The 26,846-nt window shown below is 41.0% G+C and overlaps 2 protein-coding genes across 6 annotated transcripts; one reads left to right on the top strand and one right to left on the bottom strand.

Moving 5' to 3' along the window:
- The first annotated feature begins 61 nt into the window (after positions 1–61).
- Positions 62–9,896, top strand: vsnl1b (visinin-like 1b). Its single transcript, XM_031736942.2, has 4 exons — positions 62–392; positions 2,069–2,235; positions 2,424–2,639; positions 4,543–9,896. Exons 2-4 carry the CDS (start codon positions 2,074–2,076, stop codon positions 4,738–4,740), a joined length of 576 nt encoding a protein of 191 aa, XP_031592802.1. The 5' UTR covers positions 62–392; positions 2,069–2,073; the 3' UTR covers positions 4,741–9,896.
- Positions 9,441–26,667, bottom strand: smc6 (structural maintenance of chromosomes 6). Of its 5 annotated transcripts, none has more exons than XM_039602994.1 (27): positions 26,659–26,667; positions 25,508–25,668; positions 25,297–25,408; positions 23,391–23,496; positions 23,123–23,259; positions 22,171–22,232; positions 21,980–22,060; positions 21,774–21,875; positions 21,383–21,502; positions 21,185–21,280; positions 20,804–20,950; positions 20,615–20,703; positions 20,350–20,520; positions 20,087–20,265; positions 18,205–18,406; positions 17,999–18,113; positions 17,734–17,894; positions 17,392–17,527; positions 16,557–16,637; positions 16,288–16,458; positions 16,068–16,205; positions 15,794–15,939; positions 12,951–13,076; positions 12,742–12,847; positions 12,488–12,640; positions 12,283–12,380; positions 9,441–11,985 (listed from the first exon to the last, which is right to left on the bottom strand). In XM_039602994.1, exons 2-27 carry the CDS (start codon positions 25,652–25,654, stop codon positions 11,898–11,900), a joined length of 3,270 nt encoding a protein of 1,089 aa, XP_039458928.1. In that variant the 5' UTR covers positions 25,655–25,668; positions 26,659–26,667; the 3' UTR covers positions 9,441–11,897. The 5 variants fall into 5 exon arrangements, with proteins under 5 accessions (XP_039458928.1, XP_031592945.1, XP_039458926.1 ...); XM_031737085.2 differs by lacking the exon at positions 26,659–26,667 and adding an exon at positions 26,471–26,608; XM_039602992.1 differs by lacking the exon at positions 26,659–26,667 and adding an exon at positions 26,452–26,545.
- Positions 26,668–26,846: the final 179 nt, after the last annotated feature.

Below are 26,846 nucleotides of genomic sequence, written 5' to 3'. Positions count from 1 at the left end.
ATTTCCTGATGATGAAATTTCAAGCTGACCATCCTCATCAGGATGAAGATCCGGTTATAACGTGACAGGATCAGGCTGAACCCAAACCGAGCAGCAGCAGCAGCAGCTACAGTGAACTTATGATCAGGCTGTGATGCACACGGGTGACGCCGCGCTCCTGTAGTCGCATAACCAAAGACTGGCGTGGGATCGGTGCCTGCTGCGCCTCATCTGGAATAACGTCGGGAAAATCCAGAAATTTCATTAGCGGGTGATTTTTTTTTTCTCTGAAAGAGGGCGAGCCTTGTTGAGAATAATCCCTTTTGGGCAAACGTTTTCATCGGCAGGGGGTTTTCTGTACTTTGCAGAAGCCAGAGCAGATTTATTCCGATAGAGAATCGCCAAATAATAAGGTAAGAAGTGCGTGCACTTTGAGCTACGTGCCATGTCTTAGATGTATCTCAGATTATACATGCAGGGATGGGTTCGTGTTGATATGTCGCGCATTATGTTTCATATTTTCCTTTGGTGTGAATGAATGGGGATTGAGGAGAGGGTTGGCTCTCTGGCACCTGCGCATCCTTTAAAATAAAGCCTTTGCGTTTTGCCTGGAAAGAGCCAGAAAAACAGAAACAAGGCAGAGAGCGATTATTTGGTGAATTTACAAAATGTCACCAAGATTTCTGCACTTAATGGGCTTTTTTCTCTCTCTTTTCTCCCACCCCTCCAATGTGGCTCTGAGGCGGCACCGAGGGGGGGCTGTGTTGGGTTTTAAAAATAGCTGTTTGCTTCTTACATTTTGACATGTTTGCTGGCCCGATGCGCACGGAAAGATGTCATTAGGAGCAGGATGGGGGGGATCTAATCTGAAAATACTCTCACTGCGTCGTTTCCATCGGAATGCAGCAGCGTCTCCCTCTCCAGCTCTCACAGGAGGCGGTTAGCTTTAATAGCATTAACTCAGATGTCATTGCCCAAAGCGTGAAATAAAACAGCATCCGATGGCCCGTGTTTGGCAGAACGAGTCGTTCATACCTGTGGCCTGTGCGCAATGTGGCTGATATTTCTATTAAACGCCGCAGTTGCAGCGCGTCGAGCCGTTTCTCTCAGCTCAGCGCTCCGTGAAACAGTTTTGTCATCTTCCTGCAAAATGTTGCTCCTCAAGGTCATTCGCTGTAGCCTATTTTAGAGATAATACCCAACATCTGTTACTGTAATTACCAATCACGCTCGCCAAGCTTGGTTCTATGACACGCAGGGGATGGACGTTAAAAGCTGTGGTTTGCAGTGATTTGGGCTGTAGCGCACATTTCTGCCGTTTGTTGTGGAAGGCCCAAGCCAATGCAGTGCTGCCTGTGGTGGAGCTGTCCAGCCTGCTGTCATGCTGCAGAGATGTGGACCATATGTTGGTCTCAAGTTGTGGACACTCCCACAACGGCCTGTATTTAGATTCCAAATAATATTCTGCTCTCTCATTTGTTCAATTATGCAATGGAAGTTGATGCATCCTTGGCCACTTATGTCATTCGCCACATGATGAGTAAATAATTAATGAATGTGGGGCTTCTGATGGACTGCCCTGGTGTCCAAACTAACCCAGGCTGATTGTTGTGCAGCTTTCCCACGGCTGCTTTAAACACTGGATTACATGCAGACCACTCAGGTGTGTTTTCCATTGATCCAAATCACCCCAGGCCCGCTGTGTGCTCCTGCACGCTGCCCTTACTCGTGTCTGTGGACTTACTGCAGCAGCCTCTCTTTTACAAGCAAGCACAGCCTTTGTTGTCATTGTTAGGTTATAGGACAGCGTTTGCAGTGGAAACTTGATAGCAGCGATCGAACATTTGATGAACTGGATCTGCTCTGATGGTGTTGATCCAGGTCAGTGCTACCCAGGCCACTGACTGGCACAAACAGGCTGAAGGGACCGAAATAGAACACGAGCACCGGGGCAATATTTGCTGCCATCCCAGAAGAAAAAGAGCACATTTTTTACACTCTGTGCTCATTTTTTTGAAGTGGGAATCTGACAGATATTTTTGAGCCGAAGCAAAGGCAAATGCATTATTTACGTGTTCTTGCACCACAGGAAACATGGGAAAGCAGAACAGCAAGCTGACTCCTGAGGTGATGGAGGATCTGGTGAAGAACACAGAGTTTAATGAACATGAGCTGAAGCAGTGGTACAAAGGCTTCCTGAAGGACTGCCCCAGTGGCAGGCTGAATCTGGAGGAGTTCCAGCAGCTTTATGTGAAGGTTTGTGTCCACAAGCTCCCGCTCTTCTTTATCAACTGCCTCTTTTGCATCTGTTGGATTTATTTGTTGCAGAAACTTTAATCATGCAGCAGTTGAGCACTTATTTTCCCTTTTAAAAAGCTGTGCTTATGCTATCACAAGAAGGCACCAGTTGACCTCTCTTGTGCTCTCTCTATTGTTTTGTGCAGTTCTTCCCTTATGGTGATGCGTCAAAATTTGCACAACACGCCTTCAGAACCTTTGACAAAAACGGAGACGGGACCATTGATTTCCGAGAGTTCATCTGCGCTCTGTCCATCACATCCCGTGGCAGCTTTGAGCAGAAACTCAACTGGGCCTTCAACATGTATGACCTGGATGGTGATGGCAAAATCACCAGAGTGGAGATGCTGGAGATAATCGAGGTGAGGGATTATAGAGTCATTAAGCTTTTGCTCATCAGGGGACTGGCTCTGGGGTTTTTTTCTCCATTTTTTTTTTTTGGTGTTATCAGTCTCCCACACACCTGCAGAGCCTTGAGTACAGATACAGTTTCGTAATGGCAAAACTGCAGTTGTATTGAATTACATTTGGCTATTTGTGGAAACACAATCTATAAAATAAATCCGATATGTGTCAGTGATATCGGAACATATTGACAGCCCCTACTCAGACTGTCAATATGCTCTGAAGTGTGCAACAGTACAAAAACAGTCAGACAAAAACCCCATTATTTTATGACCTGAGAGTTTTTAACACTATTAAGAAGATATTTTTCACATAATTGACTTATGGTTTTGGAATAAATCACCTCAGAGCAAGGAGCAGGAATGTGGGAATTAGCTGTTTTGGTTTTGGTTTTTTTCCAGTAATTTTGACATTCGGAGATTTGAGCATTGTAACTGTGTTCAAATCACAGTTTGGGTCTTTATAAAACTTTTCTTTAGGAAACCCAAAAGCAGCAAAACAGTTTGAAGAATAAACAAATACACATTCAACCTTTATTGACATCATACTATTGCACTCAAAAAGAATTATTATATCTAAACACCAGGACCACAGCTGACCCATTTGGCTGTTATTATTGTTATTATAGAGCTACCCAACAATATTTAAGTATTTAACATAATGGACACCTGTGATGATCCAGTGAATGATGTATGGTATTCTAAAAGTGCCATTCGATATATATTTAGACACACGACTTGTGCACTAGTGCATAAAGGAGTATTAGGGCCACATTAAGAAAGAAAGGGCAAAATTATTTTTATATTAATATTGTTCATATTGAGACTAAAGCTGAAACATGGTGATTAATGTTGTGGTTTCAAGTCAGACAAACGCCACAGCCGCTTTACCCTCTACAAAATAGCTTGTGAAGAGTCAGTGCAAGTGTATTTAAGAATTGGTTTTAATAACAAGGAAATTATTTCTCTATTACTACATAAGCATGATGTGGTGATAAGTGCAAGGATGTTGAAGAGATGGTGCAAAAAGCTGCATCTGTTCAGAAGGAAAAAACACCAACTTGGAGGGGTTGGCTTGATTTGTGCAAAATGAAATAGCTGGCAATGGATGATCACAAAACACAATCAGAACGCTAATGAAGTTGTTGTATCAACTCATCAAATCCACATTTCAACTTTAGCTTTTTTCTCAAAATAATATTTCGACTTAATTCTCAAAAATAGCATTTCAAGTTTAATCTGAAGATTTGGGTTTATTCTTAAATTGAACAATAATAATGAAAAAAATCTGTTCTTTTGGTGGTTTTTGGTAATACTCTGTCACACTTATTGGGTACTCGAGTAGAATTATAACTTTTACTTAAATAAAAAGTCAAAATGATTTTCCCACTTTTACAAAGGATTTTCCAACTCATCTCATGTTTGCATGTTTGCAGTACCACTTTTGAAATAATTCAATAAATCAGTAAAGGCCCAGTGTTTCCTACACGTGTGTTCTTGATTTCATTTGATATTTATTTATTAAATATTCAGAGTTCTTAGTCTTCTGTGTGCCACCAAATTTCAGCCTGCTGACAGAAAAAAATAGCAGAGCAGAGCATGCATTCATTATTCAACTACTGGTACTATTTCCATCCACGGATGACTTGGATTACTTTTGCTTAATAATTGTATGTAGCTTGTTGTTGTTTACTTGTAGCCATTTCAGCAATTTAATCATTAATCTCCACAAAAATGATATTATTTCAACATTTTACTTTTATCTGTTTATTCACTGCTTCGTCCATCCATCCATTCGTCTTTTATTCTTGCACAGCAAACCACAGTTATCAGCTAATTTCTCGCCACACCTCGCCCACAGGCTATCTACAAAATGGTGGGCACGGTGATCATGATGAAAATGAACGAGGACGGTTTGACACCAGAGCAGAGGGTGGACAAGATCTTCAGTAAAATGGATAAAAACAATGACGACCAGATCTCGCTGGAGGAGTTCAAAGAGGCGGCAAAGAGCGACCCGTCCATCGTGCTCCTGTTGCAGTGTGACATGCAGAAGTGAGCCGTCGCTGCTCCCTCCTCTTCCTGTCTGTATCCACACACTCTGGACAGCAGCACACGTTTTAATGTCTCATTAGGTTCTCTGCCATTTCCACAGGAAAAAAAATAACAAAAAACAATGCTTGGACTATTTTTCAATGGACTCGCTTCTTGTGGTTGTATGCATGAGAATGTCAAATGCTGAATAATTTTGAACATAGCTATAAGATATCATACATTTCTATTTGACAACATGCCAATGTGATTTGTGCACAGTAACCCCTCTACATTCTCATTCAACCTTAGCTTGTATATCAGTGGAGCACTGCATTAAATTATGTTTCTGCAGTATTTAGGATCCCCAGTGTTCACTGCTGCAACTACTGTACGCTTTACATGATAGTAACTAAATAATAATTCCTATGATAATTGTAACTGTCTCTACTGTACAGACTTGTTGAGCTCTTGGAGGGTAGAAAGGCTCCTGTCTGTTCCAGATGTTTTCACACGTTGGAACCAAGAAGAGTAGGTTCTTTGCATGCATATATTATGTGTCAAAAAAAAATCTCTTACCTTTTTCATCTTTAGGTGGTTATAAAAAGAGAAACCGTCACACTAAATTCATTTAGTATTGTTGCATGGGATGTACAGTATGTGACTCATTAGACCATTAGTTCACCTCCTGTAATGTGGGAGCATGCTTCCTTCCATTCGATACACGTGTATGTGTGACACTTTTCGAAAGGTTTTCGGGTTGCAGTTGAGGGCTAATTTCCAAGGAAGAGCTTTCACGTGAACATATTATATTTTGCTTAAGTGACTTACAGAATGAGCAGAAATATATTTATGGAACATGCGTCCCTTAATGTTATTATTGTACTGCTGCCGCTTAATCTAGAGACGAGGCCAGACTTACAGCTGTCATTAGGCGCAGGACACGCGCATTATTCCCCACGGCGATCCCAGATTGGCTTCTTTTTAGGCTTCTTCTTTGATTTATGGTTTACTCGAGTTAACGTTGAAGTAACTAAACTTTACTCAGTACATATCAACTTGTTTACAGAAATGAAGAGCACTGCAAAATTAATAGTCTTGGCTTTTGACCTTATTGCTGGGAGCTCACTCTTAAAGCTAGGGCCGTCGTGAGAGGGGCTCCACTTTCCAGTGCAGCAAAAGGAGGGGAAAAGCCTTATATATATGTTTACCGAACACACTGCATTCCTTCGTATAAAACTTTTTTGTAAGGAGAAACTTTTTATCGAAAGGTCTCATCTTCTAATCTATTCCGTTCGCTGCAGTCATTAAAGATGCAGGACCCTCGAGAGAGGTGCTTGATAAAGCTTTTGAGAGAGCGTTTCAGAGCGAGACAGCAACGAGTTGGCGAAGGTTGAAACTATTGCAGAAATTCTCTTTCAGCGGTTTTGCTTCCCCATTTCCAGGCTATGCAAGCAAGGACTGAGTGTCTGCTTGTAGTCCACTTATAGTAGTGGAAGGTGCAGAAGCTTGTCATTGTTCTGTCTCAAACCAAGCATTACATTATCAGTGTCTATATAATTTATAAATTTCAGGCCAGTCACCATGTCAGATTCTTTGTCTAGTAAATGTTTATATCAAATATGAAAAAGCATAATACAAGTGACTGTATTCTTTTATACATGTGGCATGTGTTGCACCCAAAAATAATTCTGTAGTGATTAAAACAAATAAACCATAAACAGGCTTTTTTCAAAAGGCACGGGCTGCCAGGTGGACTTAATGGGCACAAAATAAAATCATCTCTGAACACAGTGCTCTGTATGGATGGAGAAAAGGATGAATGGATGGACAGCCTTGTGTGCATAAATCATATGATCCGCATAAAACGTGCTCAGAATTACAGTTTTATTTGTAACAGTGATTTTAATTATCCACAAAAATGACAATTAACAACTACCGCAAGATAATCAATGAAGACTTTTGATAAAGAGAACAGGAACAGTGACAACAACTAGCTAAAAAGAGCACTAATATTGTGGCAATATTTACAAACTGAGTAAAGACCTGGGTTGATTGACTAAAAGACTCGAGGTATCACATTGGTGAGGTAAATTTAAATCGTATCTTTACAAAAGGATAAAAAGCCCTTCCCGCTGGGAGCAACACACCACCCACTTTGGGACTTAGTAGCTCAGTATGGGTATTACTAGGTGTATAATAGTACTGCAACACTTTCCAGTACTGCTTGTTTATGGAGCACTCTTGTCAGCCCCGAAAAAACAAAAAAATTACATCACACTATGATCCCTATTTTCCTTCATGATTCACAGTTCAAAATAATAAACACTATAATTCACCCACTGTCTGAAAAAAACAGTTTTGACTCCTCTCCCTTTAAGGCAACCATCACATTAAGCCAACTCTCTTCTGATTGGCTGCCCCTCGTAAACAGAAAGCTTGTGAGCACTGACACTGACATCAAAATTCAATTGAACAAAAAAAAGACAGAAGAAACTGTCAGAAACAGCACTTAGTCTGAAGTCATGCTTTTGGCTCATAGGGATCATATAAGTGATGTGCTGATGTCATTATTTTTGGTCATATTTAAAATGAGACTTAGAAATTATAATAGTAAGGAGAACACAGACTACATAAATAAATAAAACGCAGGAATTTTTTACAGTATTTTTGCAGGGTGGGATTAATAGTTGTATCTAAGAAAGAATTTGAATGACACTTCACATGATGCTCTAACCATTTCACATTAAATGCATTAGCCGAGCTGGCTAATGCGCTAACGGTTAGTCTCTAAAGCATATTTCTATAATTAAGAATTTTTTCATATTAACGTATTTCAAATGCAATGAGGGCTTCTAAAGATAAAACCATGGATGTGCCATGAGCTCATCAGTTTCCCGCATTGTAGCCAATCCTTACATGGAGGGAGGGGAGAGTACAGCTCTGGGTTCCTTCAAATGGACAGCACCTATCCACAGGTACAGATATGTGGCTGACACATGGGTCGCAATTAAAACCCAGGAAGTAGAGGCCTCCACCAAACACATTTACTCAAGTGGATTAAAACAAATGTTCACCAGGGAGGACAACAGGCTCCCTGACTGTGTTGTTGGGTTGGAAGCCTCAACATTGAAGTTTACTGGAAGCCCCCACACACACAGACCAGTACCTACTCTCTGACTCCCACCACCCTCTGAAACACAACATTGAGGTGATTAGGAGCCTACAACACCAGGCAGAAAATATTTCCTCTTAGGAAAAAGGGAAAGAAAAGGAACACACACTTAAAGAAAGCTCTTAATAAAACGCACGTGGTTATCCCAACTGGGCCTCCATTAAATCAGCGAAGATCCACACGAAAGAAGGTCAGACACCAGCAGACCCAGCAAGACCCTCTGACAAAATTGGTTCATCCCAAGGACAGCACTCTAAAACACAAGCTAAACAGGATAGAGTATGCTCTGCAGTGACAAATGCTTGGACCTCCACCAAGGAGAAACCAAACAGGCACTCCATAAACTCAACACAACACAGAAGAACCACCTTAACAGGACAAGACTCAGCTATACATCTGCGCTGGAACACTCTCTTGATGACTGTGTTCACATTGTGGACCAAGATATACGAGTAAAAGAGGGCATCTACGTCCCCTGTGAACGATCATCACTGAACAGAGGTGGTGGCTTACAACACCAGCTATCAACCACCTGCAATGCCGTCATGAGATCCCTTCCCGAGTGCTTCAATCCCCACTCACACCTGGCCTCAGGTGATCCCAATAAGTCACATGATGCAGTGGGGTAAGGTTATAAGGTGGTTTCACCATTAACCCCAATACGTTTGACCCATAGGTTTTTTTTAAATACACCTTTGCTCATGTGATGGTCAATAGTGGGTTGATGACACTCAGGACCACCTGGTAGGGGACAACCAACCACTAAGAGTAAAATATCTGGGACTCGTCTATTTTTAGAACTGAAGAAGTCTCTTGGATAAGAGGTGGGACACCCAGAAAAGACACATGGCTGTCCAACTGATCTGTCATTTCACTGCCTTCATCTCAGTCTCTGCAAACAAAGACAAACTTCCTATTTCAATCGTATAAGCCTAATGGTTTCTCCATTGTGTTGGCTTTCAAGAAAACTCTATCATCAAAATTTCTGTCAAAGGTCTTTCACTGGATGGGATCAAAACATTTCCCTCATAAAGAATCCAATTGGACAGACCGGGAGAGGCTCATCTCTTTCATGTATTTTTAGTCTTCTTTGATGTCTAAACATTTGTGTACAAGCATTAGACCTGAACGGTTTCTCCCCAGCGCTGCCTTTCTTGGATTTTTCTTCTATCTAAAACGCTGCGTTTCAACTACACTGTAATCATCTGTGATGCTGTGTTTGCCCATCACTCCAGTGGATGCCACCTCTGATGTGTGTTACTGCTTGCCACATGATGTAATCAAGGGCAACCTGAAAGAAGAACAGAGACAGGATGCAGCCCTGCCAGATGCTGATGACAATTTTAAAGAAGATGCCGTGGCCTGATTCCATCTTTACGTGGCAGCTTGAACACGGGCATTAGCTCTTGAAAACTGGAATAAAAGCTGCTGGAACACGTTAATAGTGCAGAACACTTCTGGTAGATCTGTGAAATTTTTCACATTAATGACTAAAACTGAGAACATGTATGTAAAGTTCAAAAATTAACAGAGGAAATCATCATCAGTCACTCGGTGTTTCGTTACAACTTTAAAATTACACTCAGACATTGTATCTATTATGGACAAAACATTAACTTTGTACAGTGCATGATTTTTGGCACACAACCTCCTGTGTTGTTTTAAAAGCCTGCATTCATTTGCCATAAAATGATAAAAACATTACATAAAATAAAAAGTTGAGAACTCAAAATCCATTACATGATCCAAGAGGGATGGATCTGTGCCTTACGAGTGCTCATCACAAGAAAAATGACATTTTAAAAAACAGCAGTCTCCAAAACACACAGTAATACTGATATACAGCTGCAACTACGGCTTCATTTAGTCCTCGTTAAAAATGTGGCGTGAGCTTCATCTACGTAACGATAATAGAGAAACACAAAACTAATTATAAAAGCAGCCTTTAGTGAACACACTGAGCAATCGCTCAAAGCGCTCAAACTGTAGGCTAAAAAAGAAAAAAAAAACTACACGAGCCTTCACATGAGCAACAACAACAGCTGCTTGGACACAGCTGTAAAAATTACAGCTTGTTCATAGAAATGAAAAAACAAAACAAAAAAAGAATCTCAAGAAAGATTGGTTTGTGTGAGCCTTCATCGAAATCAGTGCAACAAAAGAAACAAAAAACACTCCACACAAACATACTGTGGTACATTTCAAGCCTGCAAACGATCACCTGGATGTTTGCCTGTCAGTTTTAAGGTTTTATTATCAGGACATAATGAAAGTAGTCGTGGCTTTAGCAGGTCTTTAAAATTGGGTAAATACAACCTAATCTGACCTACAAAACATGACATATTACACTTTGCCATTAATAATTAAACCAAAATGCAATTTAAGTACACCCTTACTGTTTCCAAAGGAATTCAGGGGGTGGGTACGAGCCAGGTGCTGCTAATCAAATGCACTTGACTAAATCATCATCAGCAATTGTGAGCTCCTCTATAAAAGCGGAAGTTTTATTAGTTTGGAGGTCTGGGTCAGTTAAAACAATGCCAACGAGTACAGATATCAGCAGCTATCTTGGAAAAGCGGTTGTTGCTGCTCATCTGGAAAAGGTTACGAGGCCATTTTCAAACAACTTGAAGGACACCCTGCTGTAATGACAAAGATTAATGTGGAAAACATTTTACACAGTGCTTAGTCTTGCTAGTAGTGGATGTCCCAGCAAATTCAATTCAATTTTATTTATGTAGTGCCAATAACGGTCGATCAAGGTGCTTAATTCACCCCGAAGCCAGAGCGTTGAGCGTTGCTCAGAGCAAGTGTAAAAAAAGAGCTACGTCTCAGATTCAGTTAGCGTGTTAAAAGTTAAAGTTCATGACAGCACAATTAGAAAAAGCCTGAACAAGTATGGTTTGTTTCCAAGTGTTGCCAGGAGAAAGCTTTTCTCTCTATGAACAACGTGGCAGTACGGCTTGGGTTCGAAAAGATGGATCTAACGAAGACTTCTGGAACAATCTGCCTTCGAAAGACGAGAACGGAGATGTTTGCCCATAACGCACTGCGCCACGTTTAGTGAAAAGCAAACACAGTATATCAGCACAATGTCAAACATGGTGGCAGAGGGGTGATAACCTGGGCTTGCTTTGCAGCCACAGCGTCGACCATGAACTCCTCTGTATGCCAAGGTATTCTAGAGTCAAATGTGAGGGCATCTGTCCAACAGCTTGGCCCAAACTGGGCCATAAAATAGGACAATGATCCCAAGCACAGCAGCAAATCTACATCAGATGGCGGAAAAAGAAAAAAAATATCAAGGTGTTGCAATGACTCAGTCAAAGTCCAGACCTGAAGGGTGCTGCTTCAGCTATTAGGTGAGCAGGCACACGTAGGTCTTGTGGTTGAAATGTAGCGGCCGACCTGCGGGCGCTGCATTATTCTTAAATGAATAATGGCACGGTGTAATATATCATATGTTGCTATTGATCTAATTTTAAAACCATGGACCGATGTTGCTTTGATACCTCAGAGCCTGGCACTGTATCAAGAACTTCTAAGCAAGCCAACAACAGAACAGCTGATAAAGAAAACTGGGTTTTGTAATGATAAAGGCAGAGTCTCTGTCTTAATTCAAGTAAGATGTTGTGCGTTATCCATAAATGTTAATGCACTGAAACGATTTTGTAGGAAGCAGGGGTCCAAAATGCCTCATCACTGTACAAGTTTCAAGACCAGCTACAGGAAATGTCTGATGGGAGTTGTTGCTACCCGAGGAGGATCTACATGTCACGAAATAACTAAATTCAAAAGCACACTTACTCTTTCCGGCTAAAGTAAACAGCTCTTGAGATAGCCTGTTTACTCTAGCCAGCATACCACTGGGACTTAGGTGAAGCTCACACCACATTTAGAGCAATTAAATGAAGACATCCTGGTAATTCAAAAGGGTTCATAAACGTTTTTTCTAACTGTATACAGTAATGCCCATTAACATTCATCCACTGATGTCACTGAAGCTCAGTTTAAACATCTTCATCTTCTGTTTGACCCCGGTGTCTTTCTGGAGCCCGCAGCTGGTGGATTTTGATGAGATCCGACTTGGGTAGATTGCTGAAAAATACGAACCTTTTGATCAGTTGTCAAGCATTTTTCACACAGCACAGGTCATTTTAAGAGATTAAAAGGTAAAGATGCATAGCGGGAGGTTTAAGAAGAAGAATATAGGATCTTGAAAAACAGTAAATCAAAAATACTTACCTGACAAACTGACATAAAATGATTCCAGGAATAATAACAACAACAAAAATCTACAATTGTTCTACTTGCGCACATCAGCCTCCACAGAGAAAACAGAAGTAGCAGTCAACGTCAAAGGATATCAAGGCTAACATCACAAAAAGACATTACCTGGTGTTCAGAGGAGTAATGAAGATAAACTGTCGAAGATGCTGCCGCTCTGACAACTCCAGAAGCAGATCCAGACAGATTCTTCGATTGTGCATATCCTGCCGCAGCAAAAGAAAGGGAACTGTTAACTCAAGTGAGTGAAAGCCAAACCCCGTAAGCATTTTCTACTGGTTACATGCGACTAATGTGTTTTCTGTGCACTCACCATGTAGACGTCAAACTCGTCGAGGCATCTGAAGGGTGACTCGGTGATCTCCCACAGTGAAAGCATGAAGCAAACAGTGGAGAAGGAGCGCTCACCACCAGACAGCGACCTCATGTCACTCACGCCATCCTCCTCCCTGCCTGGAGGCTTTACCTTCGGTGCCAACAAGGTTGAGTGTCACTTATATTAACCGTACTGCTGGTTTGCTGTAATGTAACAAACTTTTCCGGCAAACTAGAGAGATAAGCACATACCATGATAGAGAGCGTCTCGTTGTTGTGGTCAAAAATCATAGATCCACAGCAGTTCATCTTTATTAGGAAGTTATTGAAGTATAACTTACATCTGACAGACAGGGACCTTCAGGAAAAAGAGAAGAAAAAGTATCAGCCAAAAGCACAATATTTCCTACGTCAATCAATCTTTATATTATATGTTTCTAACGTGCAAGATTGTTACTTACCTACGCATTATTTTGTATCTGTTCTGCCTGTCTGACATGATGTTATCCAGCCGATCGATGAACCTCCGCAAATCTCTTACTTGGTTGGTTTTCTCTCTGTAGAGAGCGAGGGCCTCGGCGTACTCCCTAATGAGGTCAGAGGGAAGAAATTGGCATAGCCTAAATTCTTCTCAATTCAGCTTTCAGTGTGGACATGTAAAATGAGGGCAGGAGATGATTTAGTGATGGCCAACAGGCAGATCTGATTAATCCGTACAGGGGACGAGACAGTCCGAAGGAGATGAGCTGAAACTCAGTGAGCAGAAGTGCGCCTTTTTTATTTCTTGGGAGATGAAATCCAGGGAAAATGATAGGTTAGAAGGAAGATAGAAGACGTCTTTGAAAAAGCCTTTAACTAAAAAAGTTTTTGAAAAAATACAGTTGGGCCACAGCAAACTAAGTTAACTTGTAAATCTCTATGAGAGTCATGTATACTGTGTAAGAAAGAGTGGTTGAGATAATTAAACACTTCAGTATCCAATGTCCAAAACATCTCAGCTTTGCCTCTCCAACTTTCCTGGTCGCTCCCAATAAAAATCTTAACATCTTTCAGCTCTCCTCCAAACCATAGATCACAGGCCTCCTGTAAACACTCCCTTTCACCATTGCTGCCATCCTTCTGTCACAAATCACCCCTGACACTCATCTCCACCCACTCCACTGTGTCTGCACTTTCTTCTTTCTTTTCTTCTTTGTTTGTGCACTACACATTGCTTTGGATGATCTCCACTTCACTACCTTTACTCCCTGCATCTTCACCATTTCATTCACACACACGTATTCTGTCTTGCTTCCTTACTTCCATTCCTCTTCTCTCCAGAGCACACCTCCACTTTTCCAGGGTCTCTTTCGCCTGCTCCTTACTCTATAGATCACAGTGTCATCTGCTGCTATCATAGTCTACAGAGACTTCTGCCCGGTCTCATCTGTCAACTCCCACCTTCAATCCATCCATTACTCCTACCTCAAGTTTATATCTCTGTAGTTGCTACAACTCTGCACATCAACTTTGCTAATGAGTCCTAAGGGTAATACTACTATACATAATGAAATTAATATTATTACTGATGCAAATGTCTGAGAAGGATTTAACTGTTGTAGCCAGTTAAGACGGAGCTATCTAAAACATATCTATATGATAAGGTTGGACATTTTGATTAAAAACAATATATTCCTTTATCCAGTACACATGCTAAGTTCCACCAAGTCTAGGTTTTCGATGCCAATAGCGTTCCACTTGTCATAGGTGTTAATAAAACAATTAACACCCATGACACATTCAGAAGTGCTTCTAACATTGCACCTTCTATAAATATGTAAATAAGGGCAAGATAGCAAATACAAAAACGACGTTCAATCTAAAGTAAGACACCACCTTTAAGTGTGGTGACAACAATTATTAGATAACAATAATTATTCAATGTAACGTTGCACCCGATTAATGCAGAGCTATTTTTGCACCATGTGCGTCACAGACGTCGATGCGTCTATGGTGGTGCGCCTACGGTCTTTAACACCGGAGGTTGAGAGCGTGTGCAGGAGACCGAGGAGTCTATTGTTTACTTCAACAACCCGACTCCTATGTAGCAATCTATGATACAGTCATCTTTGATTAGCAGAAGCATAAGGGCAAGGAAAACAATAGCAAATCATAACAGTTGCCTGTTTCATACGTCTGGGTTGTTTTCAGCTGTTGTTTTATGTGTAAAAAGGGGTTAAAGTGGGATTTGTCAGGTGTAGCACTGAGAAGAAAAATCTCTTAAAATAAAAACTTGTACTTTGAGCTCCAATAGATTTGTTTTCTTTGCATACGGCTGTGATGTTGCTGCTCTACGGTTTCCTGCTCTTTGTGGATTTATCTGAATTCAACAAGATAACAGAGCGGCTTAAATTTGATGTCTGCAACTCTGGATGTAACCGGACATCGACCATGAACAACACAGCCTGCTCTGCACTACTCCAACATTGCTGCTTTACTGTAAACTTCACCACACTACTGCAGACTTACCAATTTAGCATGCACAGAACTAGACAGTCTAGTATTGTCATGCAACCTTTGACTAAAGAAAATTATTATATTTCAATGAGTTTTTCCAGGTTTTCCACAATATGAAAAAAACTAACCTGAAATAATGTATGAATATGTAATTAATCTTGCATCTTCCTTACATCTTTCATCATCTCTCATTTCTATTCAGTAAACTTTTCACACGTGAATGTTTCTTTTCTCCCTGGGAAACGCAGCGTCTTTATTTCTTGCGCTGTTTGAAACATTTGAATGTCAACAGCGATAAATGCTACTCTGTTTATATTCTGAGCAAATACAAGTAAGCATAGACAGAGCATGGAGCTAAATACTCAATTTCAGCAACAACAACTTTATTGACATCTGCAGCATGAAGGCATCACACCGATGAGAAGGAAAAAAGAAGGTGCTGAGAGCATAAGCTGGCTCAGTTAAAGTTGCTGGACCATCGTTCTGGATGGTTCTGGTCTACTTTATCCATGATAATACCTAATAGTCCATTTAGGTTAGCTAATAAAACAAATCAGCTCAGGTGAAAATCCTTGGCTCAGTGGGGTGCCAGTTTAGGTCTAGGGGGAAAATGGGATTAATATATATTATAAGTACCTTAAGTCTGTACACAGGTACAGTACCTGATTAGATTACCTACATTCTACCAGTTTTATACATACAGTTTACACATGCACTAACATGATTGATGAATTAGCTCAATAAAAATTTGAGCTTCAACCGTTAAAATAATTTCTGCCTCTGTTGCTGAAAGCCTTCAGTTTCTCACCTGACCACCTGCTCCTGCTCGCCATGGTTGCTTTCGTACACTTTGATCTTCTTCTTCAGTCGAGTGATTTCTGTGTCGATGCTCTTGGTGTTGCCGGCCACGTGCTGCCGTTCAGGACTGATCTCTGTAGCCTTTGCCACGTATTCCTGTCATAACATCACAAGACGTCTGCTGACTTTCTTTGATTGAATTCACCGAATACCGGCTGGCGTGAATAGCTAAACTACAGCTTAACTACACCGTATCGTGCTGAAAAAAAAAAAAATCTTCCTACCTGTAGCTCTTCTTCTCTTTGGGCAAGCTCATTTTTCATGCCTTCAATGTTGTCTTCATGAGCCTTCACTTTGTTTTCTAAGATTTTCAGGCTTCGTTCGTGCTTGGCACACTCCGTCTCCACTTTCAGCTGTTCATCCTGTAGATCGAGAGCACAAAGGTTTGGAAATCTGCACAAAACAACAAGTTGTAGATCTGAAACTGTAAAACCTCTACTGCACCTTCAGGGGCTCCATTTCCTCTAGAAGCTGATCAATCCGGTCTCTGACAGATGAGTACTTGGAATCTGAGTCTTCGGACATTTTTCGCTGCTTGTCGAGTTCTACCTTTGCTTCTTGAACGCTTTGCTTCTCTGCCTCGATTTTCTGCTGATTCTCTTGGGCAACTTCTTCCTGCACAGTTTAAAACATTCAGAAACACTTAACCTGCATAATTCATGGCAGCGTTTGGTTTATTACGAAACAGATAAAAATAAAAACTGAAGTATCACCAGTGAGCTGATGTCATTAATTTGCTCCTCACTAGCAGTCACCAGATCAGTTATTGCTGCTTTGACATGATTCACAGAAGCCTGCAACGAAGAGAAAATAAATGTAATCCAATGTTAATTAAAAATCACATTAATCACACTTTTCAGCACTGATTTACCAGCATTAAACAGCAACTGGAACATAGACTGTACATAAAAGATGGATACATAAAGTAGGTTATGGATTACTGTTTGCAAGACTGGTTTTTCTGTTGTTGCCATCTTGAGGTTTTTTTTAAACTAAACACGCCCAATGCTAACACTGAGCAGCTATCTTGGTTAGCCAGGTACATTAGTAAATCACTGTAAAACTGAAAGGGATTCTAACTTTTTTAGTGAGGGGAGTAAATAGCCACAATCTTTTTACCTGTTCATGCCTCCAAATGACATGCCCAAACTGAATATTGTATTTCTCAGCAAATACAAACTCTGTGTAAACAATCCTGGTATCAAAATAAAGCTAACACTTGTGAGATTTCATCAGAGGTGTAAATATTACAGCAGATGTTACTGTGTCAAAGCTACTGAGGCTGGAACACTAAGAAAATACGTATATTTTTTCCTTGCCTAATTTGTTTTGTTTTGTTTTGTTTTAGCATATAACCCCTTTAAAAATATGCTTTAGTTCACATTTTACTCCAGAAAATCAGTAATAAACATATTCAGCCCTAACACTGAATTTATTTTTCAGTTCTTGCTTTAATCGGAAGCCAGAAACCACAAAAAGAGGAGACAGACTGCAAATTCAGAAAATGAAAGGAAAACCAAACAGCTTCACGTGCATTTTTTTACTGACCAGTGTTGTCTTCATGGTCAGGATGGTGTTGTTAAGATTGCCCTCCATATTCACAATGTCTTCAGTGACAGAGTTTACTTGGAGCTGAAACCTGGACAGCTGAGCCTGGTAATTCTCCAGGTCTGAGTCCAGCATACTGGAACAGACAGGATACCACAAACATAACATACCACAACTATGAAGTCACATGAAATGGGTTTTTTTTTATTTTTGGGAAACTCTACTGTTGCGCAATTTATACTACTGTCATTTCCATCTGACATAAAGGTCCAGTTTGAGCATTTAACTGGGTGCAAATGTCAAAGACAATCACTCAAGCCTTGAATAGTTTTCAGTGGTTACCTTATTTCAGTCTCAATATCCCCACCGAGATATTTTGCCATGCTGAAATCAGACGTGTAATAACGGTTTGGATACACCTGATCCCCCTCAACAGTGAAGGCTTCACGGCAGTTTTTAGGTGGACGGCAGTGCTGCATGACCCTCCTCGCTTTATCTTTTTCCTGAGATCAAACAACAACAACAAAAAATATCAAATGCAACATCAATCCTAAAGCACCACTCTAGACAATATCCAGGCATAAGCAGGTTTTAGTGAGACACTTACTTTGATTATAAGGATTGATTCTATCCCTCGCATATCAATCAGACAGTTGATAATGACTGGGCTTGTTGCTGTGATTATGTCCAGTACTGATGGGTACTCTGGATGATATGCTTTCCTGTGAAACAGCATAAAACATGTTCAAAAAAACAAAAGTTTCAGAAAAATGTAATGAGAAAAAGAAAATAAAAATCTCACATAATGCCAACCTTCCATGAATGTTGTACAGTTTATCAGAGAAGGGGCTGACGATAATCTGGGGCCTGTTGCCCTTTGGATAAAAGCGAGTCATCAGCTCCTGGAGGACCGCCTCGTCTTTGTAGTTGTCGCAACAGAACCCCTTCATGAAGCTCCGCAGACAGCACTCCACAGCCACAGCTAACGAGGCATCCTTTAAACTGATACATGCCCCTGGGAATAAACAAAGACTGTCAAACGCAATATATCAAAAGCAGAAAGTTTTAAATTATTTAAATGTTAAAGACGTTTATAAAAAAGGTTCAGAGGAGCAGGACACATTTCACATTTGATGTCAAGGAAAATAAGATGCTTTTTAAACCATGTGGAGCAAATCCCTGTTTGTCATGTGCTCCATTTAAAGTCTGAAGTCAGAGTTTTCAACTTGTAATGTGTACTGCCACTATTGTGTGCTTGTGACTTGTTAAATAAGCCATACGCAGATAATCGACCACACTATCCATGAATTTTTTGCAGTCATGCTTTCAAGCACAGAAAAACGACCCCTGCACTGTATTATGACTACTAGTGAATGGCTCTACCTTGCTACAAGTCATCTAATGAGGAAAGAAAAAGTGTCTGGACTTCTTTAAGTTGCTTGAAGACGTTTCACTATCATCCAAGAAGCTTCCTCAGTTCTAGGGTCAAATGGTGGAGTCCCAGATTTACGGTAAGCCCTGTGGGAGTATCCCCCCAAGAGGAAGAAAAGGACCTCCTAATGATCCTCTACCTAATCACACGAGCAAAGGTGTGAAAACGGGTGTAGCTCACAATCAGCCAAGGTTTCGTGTGAGCTCATTGTGAAACCTAGCCCCACCCTATGATGTGATTTCCTGAAGTCAGATGGCCCAGGGTGTGAGTGGGCATTAAGGCGTCTGGGAAGGGATCTCAAAACTGGATTATAGATGGCAGACAGTTGGTGTCGTAAGCCTCTGTTCAAAGATGGTCGCTCACAGTTGACGTAAACGGCTTCTTTCACTCCTCCTTCAAACAATCTATCTTCTCTGTCCAAAATATGAACATTAGCATCCTCGAAAGAGTGACCTTTGTCCTTTAGATGCAGATGGACAGCCGAGTCTTGTCCCGTGGAGGTGGCACTTCTATATTGTGCCATGCACTTGTGAAGTGGCTGTTTGGTGTCTCCAATGCAGAGGTCTGGGCATTCCTCGCTACACTGTACAGCATACACTTAATTGTTAAGTTTGTGTTTAGGAGTTTTGTCTTTGGGATGAACCAGTTTCTGTCTGAGTGTGTTGCTGGGCCTGGAGTACACTGGAATGTCGTGCTTGGAGAAGACTCTCCTGGATGACTGAGAACCTTCACAGACATCTTGCTACAAGTCATCTTTTTTTTTCACCTTGCTTTACCAACTTTGCTATTAGAACCCTCTCAACTCAGGAGTGACATCACTCCAAGCGCTAAAATTTGAATTAAGAGATAAATGAAACACAGAATTGGGCTTTTGGAGGAAGTTGGAGTATCCAAAGAGAACCCACACAGCCAGAGTGAGAATTTCCACCCAGAAAGGCCCCCACCAGCAACCAAGTTAGGAACCCAGGACCTTGTTGCTGTGAGGCAGTGACGCTAACAGGGCACGTTTTCTTGATCAGAGAGCTTTAGATGTGACAGCTGATAGATGACTCACTTCTTCCTGTTTCCAGTTTTGAGTCTCTGTTCTAGTCAAACTGGTTATTGGTGTTTGGTTTTTTTTAGTATGCAAACATTAGAGTTTTATCAATCTTCTCATCAAGAACGTTAACAAGCAGATCGTATTGAACTGAAAAGTCAAACAAAGCAAGTCTGAAAATATTTTTATCAAAAAAAACAACAAAAAACCCTGAAAGGGACTGTTACCTATTGGACCAACAGGTCTCTTGAGGAAGCGTCCCGTGGCATAAGCCTCGCTAATTGCACTCATCATGTCAGGCATCTGGTCTCCAAAGCGCTTTAGTTTGTTCGATCGACTGGCGAGCAGCTGATTCTTCCTCTTTAGTTTGGACTCGTATGAAGCCTGTACGTTCCTTTCCTCCAGTCTGGTAAATACAAAGAGAGCAAGATCATAAATTTTCACTTCCTTGACAATATGTTTACACGAGAGCTGATTTACTTTGTTATACCTCAGCTTGTCCCGTTCTTCCTTCCCTTTGAGAAGCGCCTGATGTTTGTTCTTGATGTCTTGATTCAGGTGCGTGCACTTATTCTCGAGCTCTGCAAGCTGCTCTTTCAGATTACTTAAACTCTTCTGCCGTTTCGTGTATTCCGAGTCTCCCTCACTGTTCAGACTCTTACTGAAACAGAGTAAAAAAAAAAAAAAAAATGAAAATAAATGCATCAGCTGTATTCCTACATACTGTACGTACTTTGTAACTCTTACTCCCCTACCTTGCTTTTGCCTTGTTAAGCTTCTCCTGGAGAAGGTTTTGCTCTTGTTCCGACTGTTTCAGCTTGTTTAGAGCTCGAAAATAAACGACCTATTGGAAAAGATTGTGACATTAACATGACTTCAAACATTTCTCTATGCATAAATAAATAAATGTGCAGATTAACACAGGGTAGTTTGTCAGTGATTACCTCCTGGTCCTTGTGTGCTTTGCTAATGCTCTTCACTTGTTCTTTCAACTTCACATTGTCCTCTGATAGAGACTCTTGCTCTTCTCTCAGAGTGTCAATTTTGCTTTTGATGCATTGAAGCTTCTTCTCTAGCTGTATGATCTTCGTCTGAAGATGAGAGAGATAAAAACAGGATTTTAAAGACAATGCCTGAAAATAATTACCAGCAAGATAGAGCCACTCCCCCCTCCCCCACCCCACAACCTCAGGATATCTACTGTAAACACAACCATGCATTATGTGAAGGAAGGACTTTGAGTTTATGCAGAGATGAAGGTCTGAAGGTCTGACATTTATAAATAGGGTTGTATATTTAACAGAAAAGGAACGCTTGTGACTCACCTGACAGAGCTGAAGGTTATCCTTGGGTTTGTAATTATTTTCTTCCTTTTCAATGTCTTCCTTCAACTGCTTTAAGAGCTGCTCCTTCTCACTCACCTGAAAGTGATAAAAAAAACCCCCAAAAAACACATTTATTAAAAATTGCAAGCTCCATCCAACCAGCAAATGTTGCGTTCAAGCCTTAAGATCAAGTCTTACCAAACACCATGCCATCGCCTTCTTCAGATTCTCCAAAACAACCTTCATGTCACTGAAGGATGCAACATTTTCATATCGTTCTTTCTTCTGCAGAAACTCTTGCTTCAGGTCCTTGAGACACTGGAAACAAAAGGAATTTAAAATATGTTTTATTTATGTAAAAATCAAATGCTACTCATAGACAAACATATAAGCAGCAACTGGATACAATTAGGGTTCCCAAATAAAAGGCAGAAAATCAAGAGAAACCCCAAAGAAGATGCTTTTAAAACTGTCAGTGTTTAACCAGAAATAAACAATGCAAATAACATTTCTCCAACGTGTATTTGCTTTATAATCTCGCTTGATGTGCGACAGCAACGTTCAGCGGTTTGTGTGAGGAATGCCGTACCTCCTCTTGCCTCTCAACCTGCTGCCGCGTGACCGTTTTAGTGTCTTTAATGTGGATGTAATCTCTCTTCATCTGTTCGAGCAGAGTTGCTTTCATGAAGAACTACAAACGAAAAAAGCAGAAAAGAAAGCACTTATCAAAGTAAGCTTCAGTGCAGGTGTAACCTTTAAATCTTAACGCTTATAGCGAACGTGGCGTTACGCTACCTTATACTTGTCTGTTTCACTTTTTGAATGCAGGAACTGCTTGCTCATTTCTTGGCTGAGGATGGATACTGGGTTATCCAGCTGGAATACACAAGAAAATGTCCTGTTAAGTCCTTTAATGTGTATGATTGTGCAGGAAGTAGTACAACCTCGGGGCATCTACAGGAAAAAATGTAAAAAGTAGCAAGTACCTGGATGTTAAAGTGGTCCAAAATGGCTGTTAATTCCTCCTTCTTGTTTGAGACGAGATGTCCTAAAAGACATAAAATGCAAGTAAAGTGGTTTGAACCTCTGTTGCCCTTTAAAAGAGGTTATAACTTACATGCCACTCATTGGAAAATAATAAGATGGTACTGTACTGTGTTCATAATTCCTTAAATTTGGACAAGATCCCCTACACCACTGGCCGATATACAGCTCAAAACACGACAGAGCCTCCAGTGTGTTTTCCAGGCTGTAGACACTCACTGTCTACACTCACTTCACTAATTTTTTAGGCCTGCCACTCCTTCTTTTGTCCTCCACTTGTCTGGTAAGGACACACTGCCCACCATGCTGAGATATGACAGGTTTTTAGCTAATAGCTCTTTGTGAATCTTGTTGGTGCAAAAATACTCATTTATACCTGTTAAACTTGGTTACTTCTGTATATTTTTTGGTAGATTCAACAGAAGAAATGTGAATAAATTCTGTGATTTTGTGTGAGACTGTTGGTAACAGTGCCTAAAAAGCTATTTGTTAAGTCAAAATTGATTCATTTCATTATGCTTGAACGATTCACAGGTCAGTGTTGAGTGGCTTAACATACAGAAGAACATTTTTCTGAAAATGGTCAGGTACAAGAGTGAACATGCATACTGGCACATGAACTTTAAGTTCCTTTTATTTATAAAATGACATTTACAACACAGGAAAACCAGCGGCTGAAAGCAGTGCCATGCAAATAAAATATATGCAAGTTTATAGAGAAAATTCCTGACTGAGAGTAAAGAATGTATACAGTATTAGGAGGTGACAGTGTGGCTGAAGTGTTTGGTCTTCACTCCCAACTGTGTCTGGTTAATCTAAGATTTCCAGAAGGTTTCACAAGACTTGGACAGGCTCATAGAAAGTTTTCCAGTCACAGCATCTGTGGAAAGTCACCTGATTTGCTTTTCAGCCTGCAGGTCCGGCATCCATCACTCGAGAGCCGATGTTCAATGGTGATACTGTCGCCGTAAACATCCTTTTTGTAAGCATCTGGCCCTCTGTTTCTCAGCTTCACTGTTATATCTGCAGTACTAGAAACCAGAGTGTATTTTTAACATTGTTTTAGTGACGTTTGCCAGTAAAGAAATCTAAAGCATTTTTAACACTAAAATAAAGACACACGATTTATTTCTGAGGGACGATATTAGGATCTATTATTTACTTTTCATTGGTCTTCACAAAGTCTTTCAGTGACATTCCTCTGTTCGTCACAGTGGCCTTTCCCCCGAGGCCTACAATCAAAGCGGTCAGTATAGCGCTTTTTCCACCTGAGGGATAAACCAGTTACAAGACATCAAATTAAATCAGTGCATGTAAAGCATCTTACAGACATGCGGCGCTCGGCAGAGCTAGAAAACTATGCAAATGATTGTAAATGATGCATCGACGGGAAAAAAAAAAGAAATCAGGGAGCCGTCTTTGAATAAACAAATTTTCAGTCAGCCCAGCATTAAATAGTTCCTTACATCAGCTGATACTTCACCTAAAATGATTCAGCCAAGTGAGCGATAAATGATAATCTTGTAAATCCTGCAAAGTATTTTTTCCAGTGAAAAAAATCTAAATGTTTAACATGTTTAACAGGGGAGTTTGTGTGGCCTTAAGTGACAAAATAACGAAGCTGGAGAGGGATGGATCAAATGTTCCTGTGTAGATAACAAAATTGGGTGCTTTGCTCATTCACTCTGCATTGCTAATCCACAAAGGGTGACAATGTTTTGTTCTGAATTTAGGGCTGAATTCAAGATGCCACTTTGGACAAACACTTTATAGGAACTGCTGGATGTCACACTGAAGCAGCAGCAGCATGTCAGATAGTAACAGACAAACAGTCCCATCCTCTACACCAACCTGTTCCTTTGCTTTGCACACAGAATCGGAAAGATTACGTCTATAACAAGACAAACAATTCACTTTGCTATTTAACCGCTCTCCTTTGTCACCATGTGTTTCTTTTGTGCCTGATGCACAAAACATTTCAACTGGCAACCCCAACAGAAAGCTTAGATTACAGGAAACAAAGAGGCAATATTCATTCTTCATTCTCTTCTAAAGATCCCTTAATTGCTTCCTGATATATTAGAAGTCTCTTATATCATTTTGAAAACAAACTCTCGATTTGTTAAGTACGACTGTTCAACATTAACGCAATGCAGAGATGGTCAAGATGATCTGCTGAATTTCAAACCAAGCATCAGAGTGGGGAAGAAAGGTGATTTAAGTGCAACATGAATGTAACATGGTTGTTGGCGTGAGTATTTGAGAAGCTGTTGATCTACTGGGATTTTCCCCACACAATCGTCTCTAGAGTTTACTAGAGAAATATCGAGCGAGCGACAGTTCTCGCGTTGATGTCAGAGGTCAGAGAAGAATAACTGCACTGCTTAAGGCAACAATAACTCAAATAACCGCTCATGACAACCACGGTCTGCAGAAGCACATCTCTAAATGCAGAGCATGGCAAGCCTTGAAACTACAGCATGGGCTTACAGTAGCAGAAGACCAGACTGGGTCAGCTGAGAACAGGAAACCAAGGCTACATTTTGCACAGGCTAATCTACTGATTTTCAATTTCTGGATGGTAAAATCAATATTTGAATTCAGGCTCTTGGTGGTGTCATGTTGTGGGGACTATTTTTGGCACACTTTGCTCAACTGAGCATTGTTTAAACACCTCAGCCAACCCGAGTATTGTCGCTAACCATGCCCATCTCTGTATGACCACAGTGTACTCATCTTCTGAAAGCTGCTTCCAGCGAGATAACACAGCATGCCAAAAATCCCAAATCATCGCAGCTGGGTTTCTTGAACATGACGGTGAGTTCGAGGTACTCAAATAGCTTTTACAATCCAAAAGAGCAGCTTTGGGATGCAGTGTAAGGAGAGATTCACATCATGGACCTGCAGCAACTGTGTGATGCTGTCATATCAACATGGACCAAAGCATGCTGTAGCTGTAAAGTGGCCAGCGATTGTATATATAGGAAAAAGAACAGCTGCACCCAATTTAAATCACATGTCAGACATGACAGCATCCAGGTATGATCAAGTGAAGGGAAAGCTCTTACTTCCATTGTGGCCGACTATGAAATTCACATTTGGCCCAAACTGGAACGGCCCAAGAGAATGGTGGCACATGAAATTCTTCAGAGTGATGCTTTCAATGAGTCCAATGTCGCCCTAAGAACACAAGCAGAAAACAATATTTAACCTTTAACGAGCCGGGAGGAGCAAAGACAAAACTTTGGGTGAATTTTAATGTTGGGGCGAAATACTCACTGTAGCAAACTGAGCGAAGGCCTTGGAACAGATCCCCTGATGACTTGGGTTTGCATCATCCGGCGCATTTTCGATACTCGCAGCTGCGACTTTGCGGCTCTTGAAAGTTGTTGCTTCAGTGATCACTTTGCCTTTTCTCTTACTCATTTTGGAACAAGTCACTGGCAACAGAGTTAACATGACAAAGCAAATGAGATACCATTATTTTTAACTCTCCCTATAGCTCAGCACTGTCACCTTAAATGAAACTTTCACTCATTTTGCAAACTGATACGTTTTTAATTCTACTAATGCACAACCGGAACAACTTTTTTTGTTCAGTGTTAACCTATTAAACTGGGCAGATTTGAATGCTTCTATTAATAAGTGTGTCCACCTGCAAAAGCCCTAAATAAGCCATCACAGTAGTTCCTTGTTTAAATTTGCAATCAGAAGTGTAAATATGTCAGACATACCCCAGCCCAGCGAGACATGCAGCAGTTTGGAGACAGCACCAAAAAGGTATAGGAAAGCTTACACAGTGAAAAAAACTAATTTCTCATAGAGTCAGCATGTAAAAATAAAGAAATATGCATTTAGTCTTAAAGTCAATCTTAAAGTCAGGAAGCCGCCGCCTGAACCAGCAGACTCAGCGGCGATACAAACAGATGATCAGCAGTGCAACATGTAGCTAAGCGTTTTGCTTCCACATGTAACTCTATGCAACTCTACATAACTACAGGCACCAGCAAGCCGAGCTACGCTGCATCTATAGGTCACAATGAGCTGGATCTGCTGTGCCAGCTGCATCAACATGTAAGAGCTCAGTGAGAAAACGGTTTCCAAAAGTGCACACCAAAGTCCAGCTCTTTGTCTCACAGCCCCCCAAGAGCGCAAGCGATCACAACCCCCCCTGCAGACCTCCGCTAGAGTTCAGCTCTCGTGGATCACAAACAATATAGCACCTTGCTAGGAGTCGCCTACCATCGCTCGATCTCGTGGGAAGCCTTCAAAAATATTATGATCACGGGAAGAGTGTACGTCGCTTTACGACTTCCTGGTCGTACGGTGTGACTGCGTGGAAAGCGAGCCGCTGCCGTGACAGTTGTGGGTGTGATTTCGGTTCTAAACACGGAACATGAAGCGTGCAGAGTGATTGGCTCGGCACCCACCTGTGTGCGTGCGTGGCTGTGTGTGGGCGTGTGCGCGCGCGCGTTCAAAACAAATGTAACAGTTTTTCCCGTTTTGTTTTTGTTTTGGCTGAAAACAGAAAAGCCGGGGGAGGGAGAGAGGAAGGGAGGAAGTGGAGGGAGGGAGGGACCGGGGCTTTAAACTGTGCTGCATGTGGAGTTAGACTCTA

Source organism: Oreochromis aureus, linkage group 19, assembly GCF_013358895.1.
Source record: "Oreochromis aureus strain Israel breed Guangdong linkage group 19, ZZ_aureus, whole genome shotgun sequence".
Taxonomy (NCBI): Eukaryota; Metazoa; Chordata; class Actinopteri; order Cichliformes; family Cichlidae; genus Oreochromis; species Oreochromis aureus.
The sequence above is the reverse complement of the archived record's forward strand: the minus strand, read 5'-3'. Positions and strand labels throughout refer to the sequence as shown.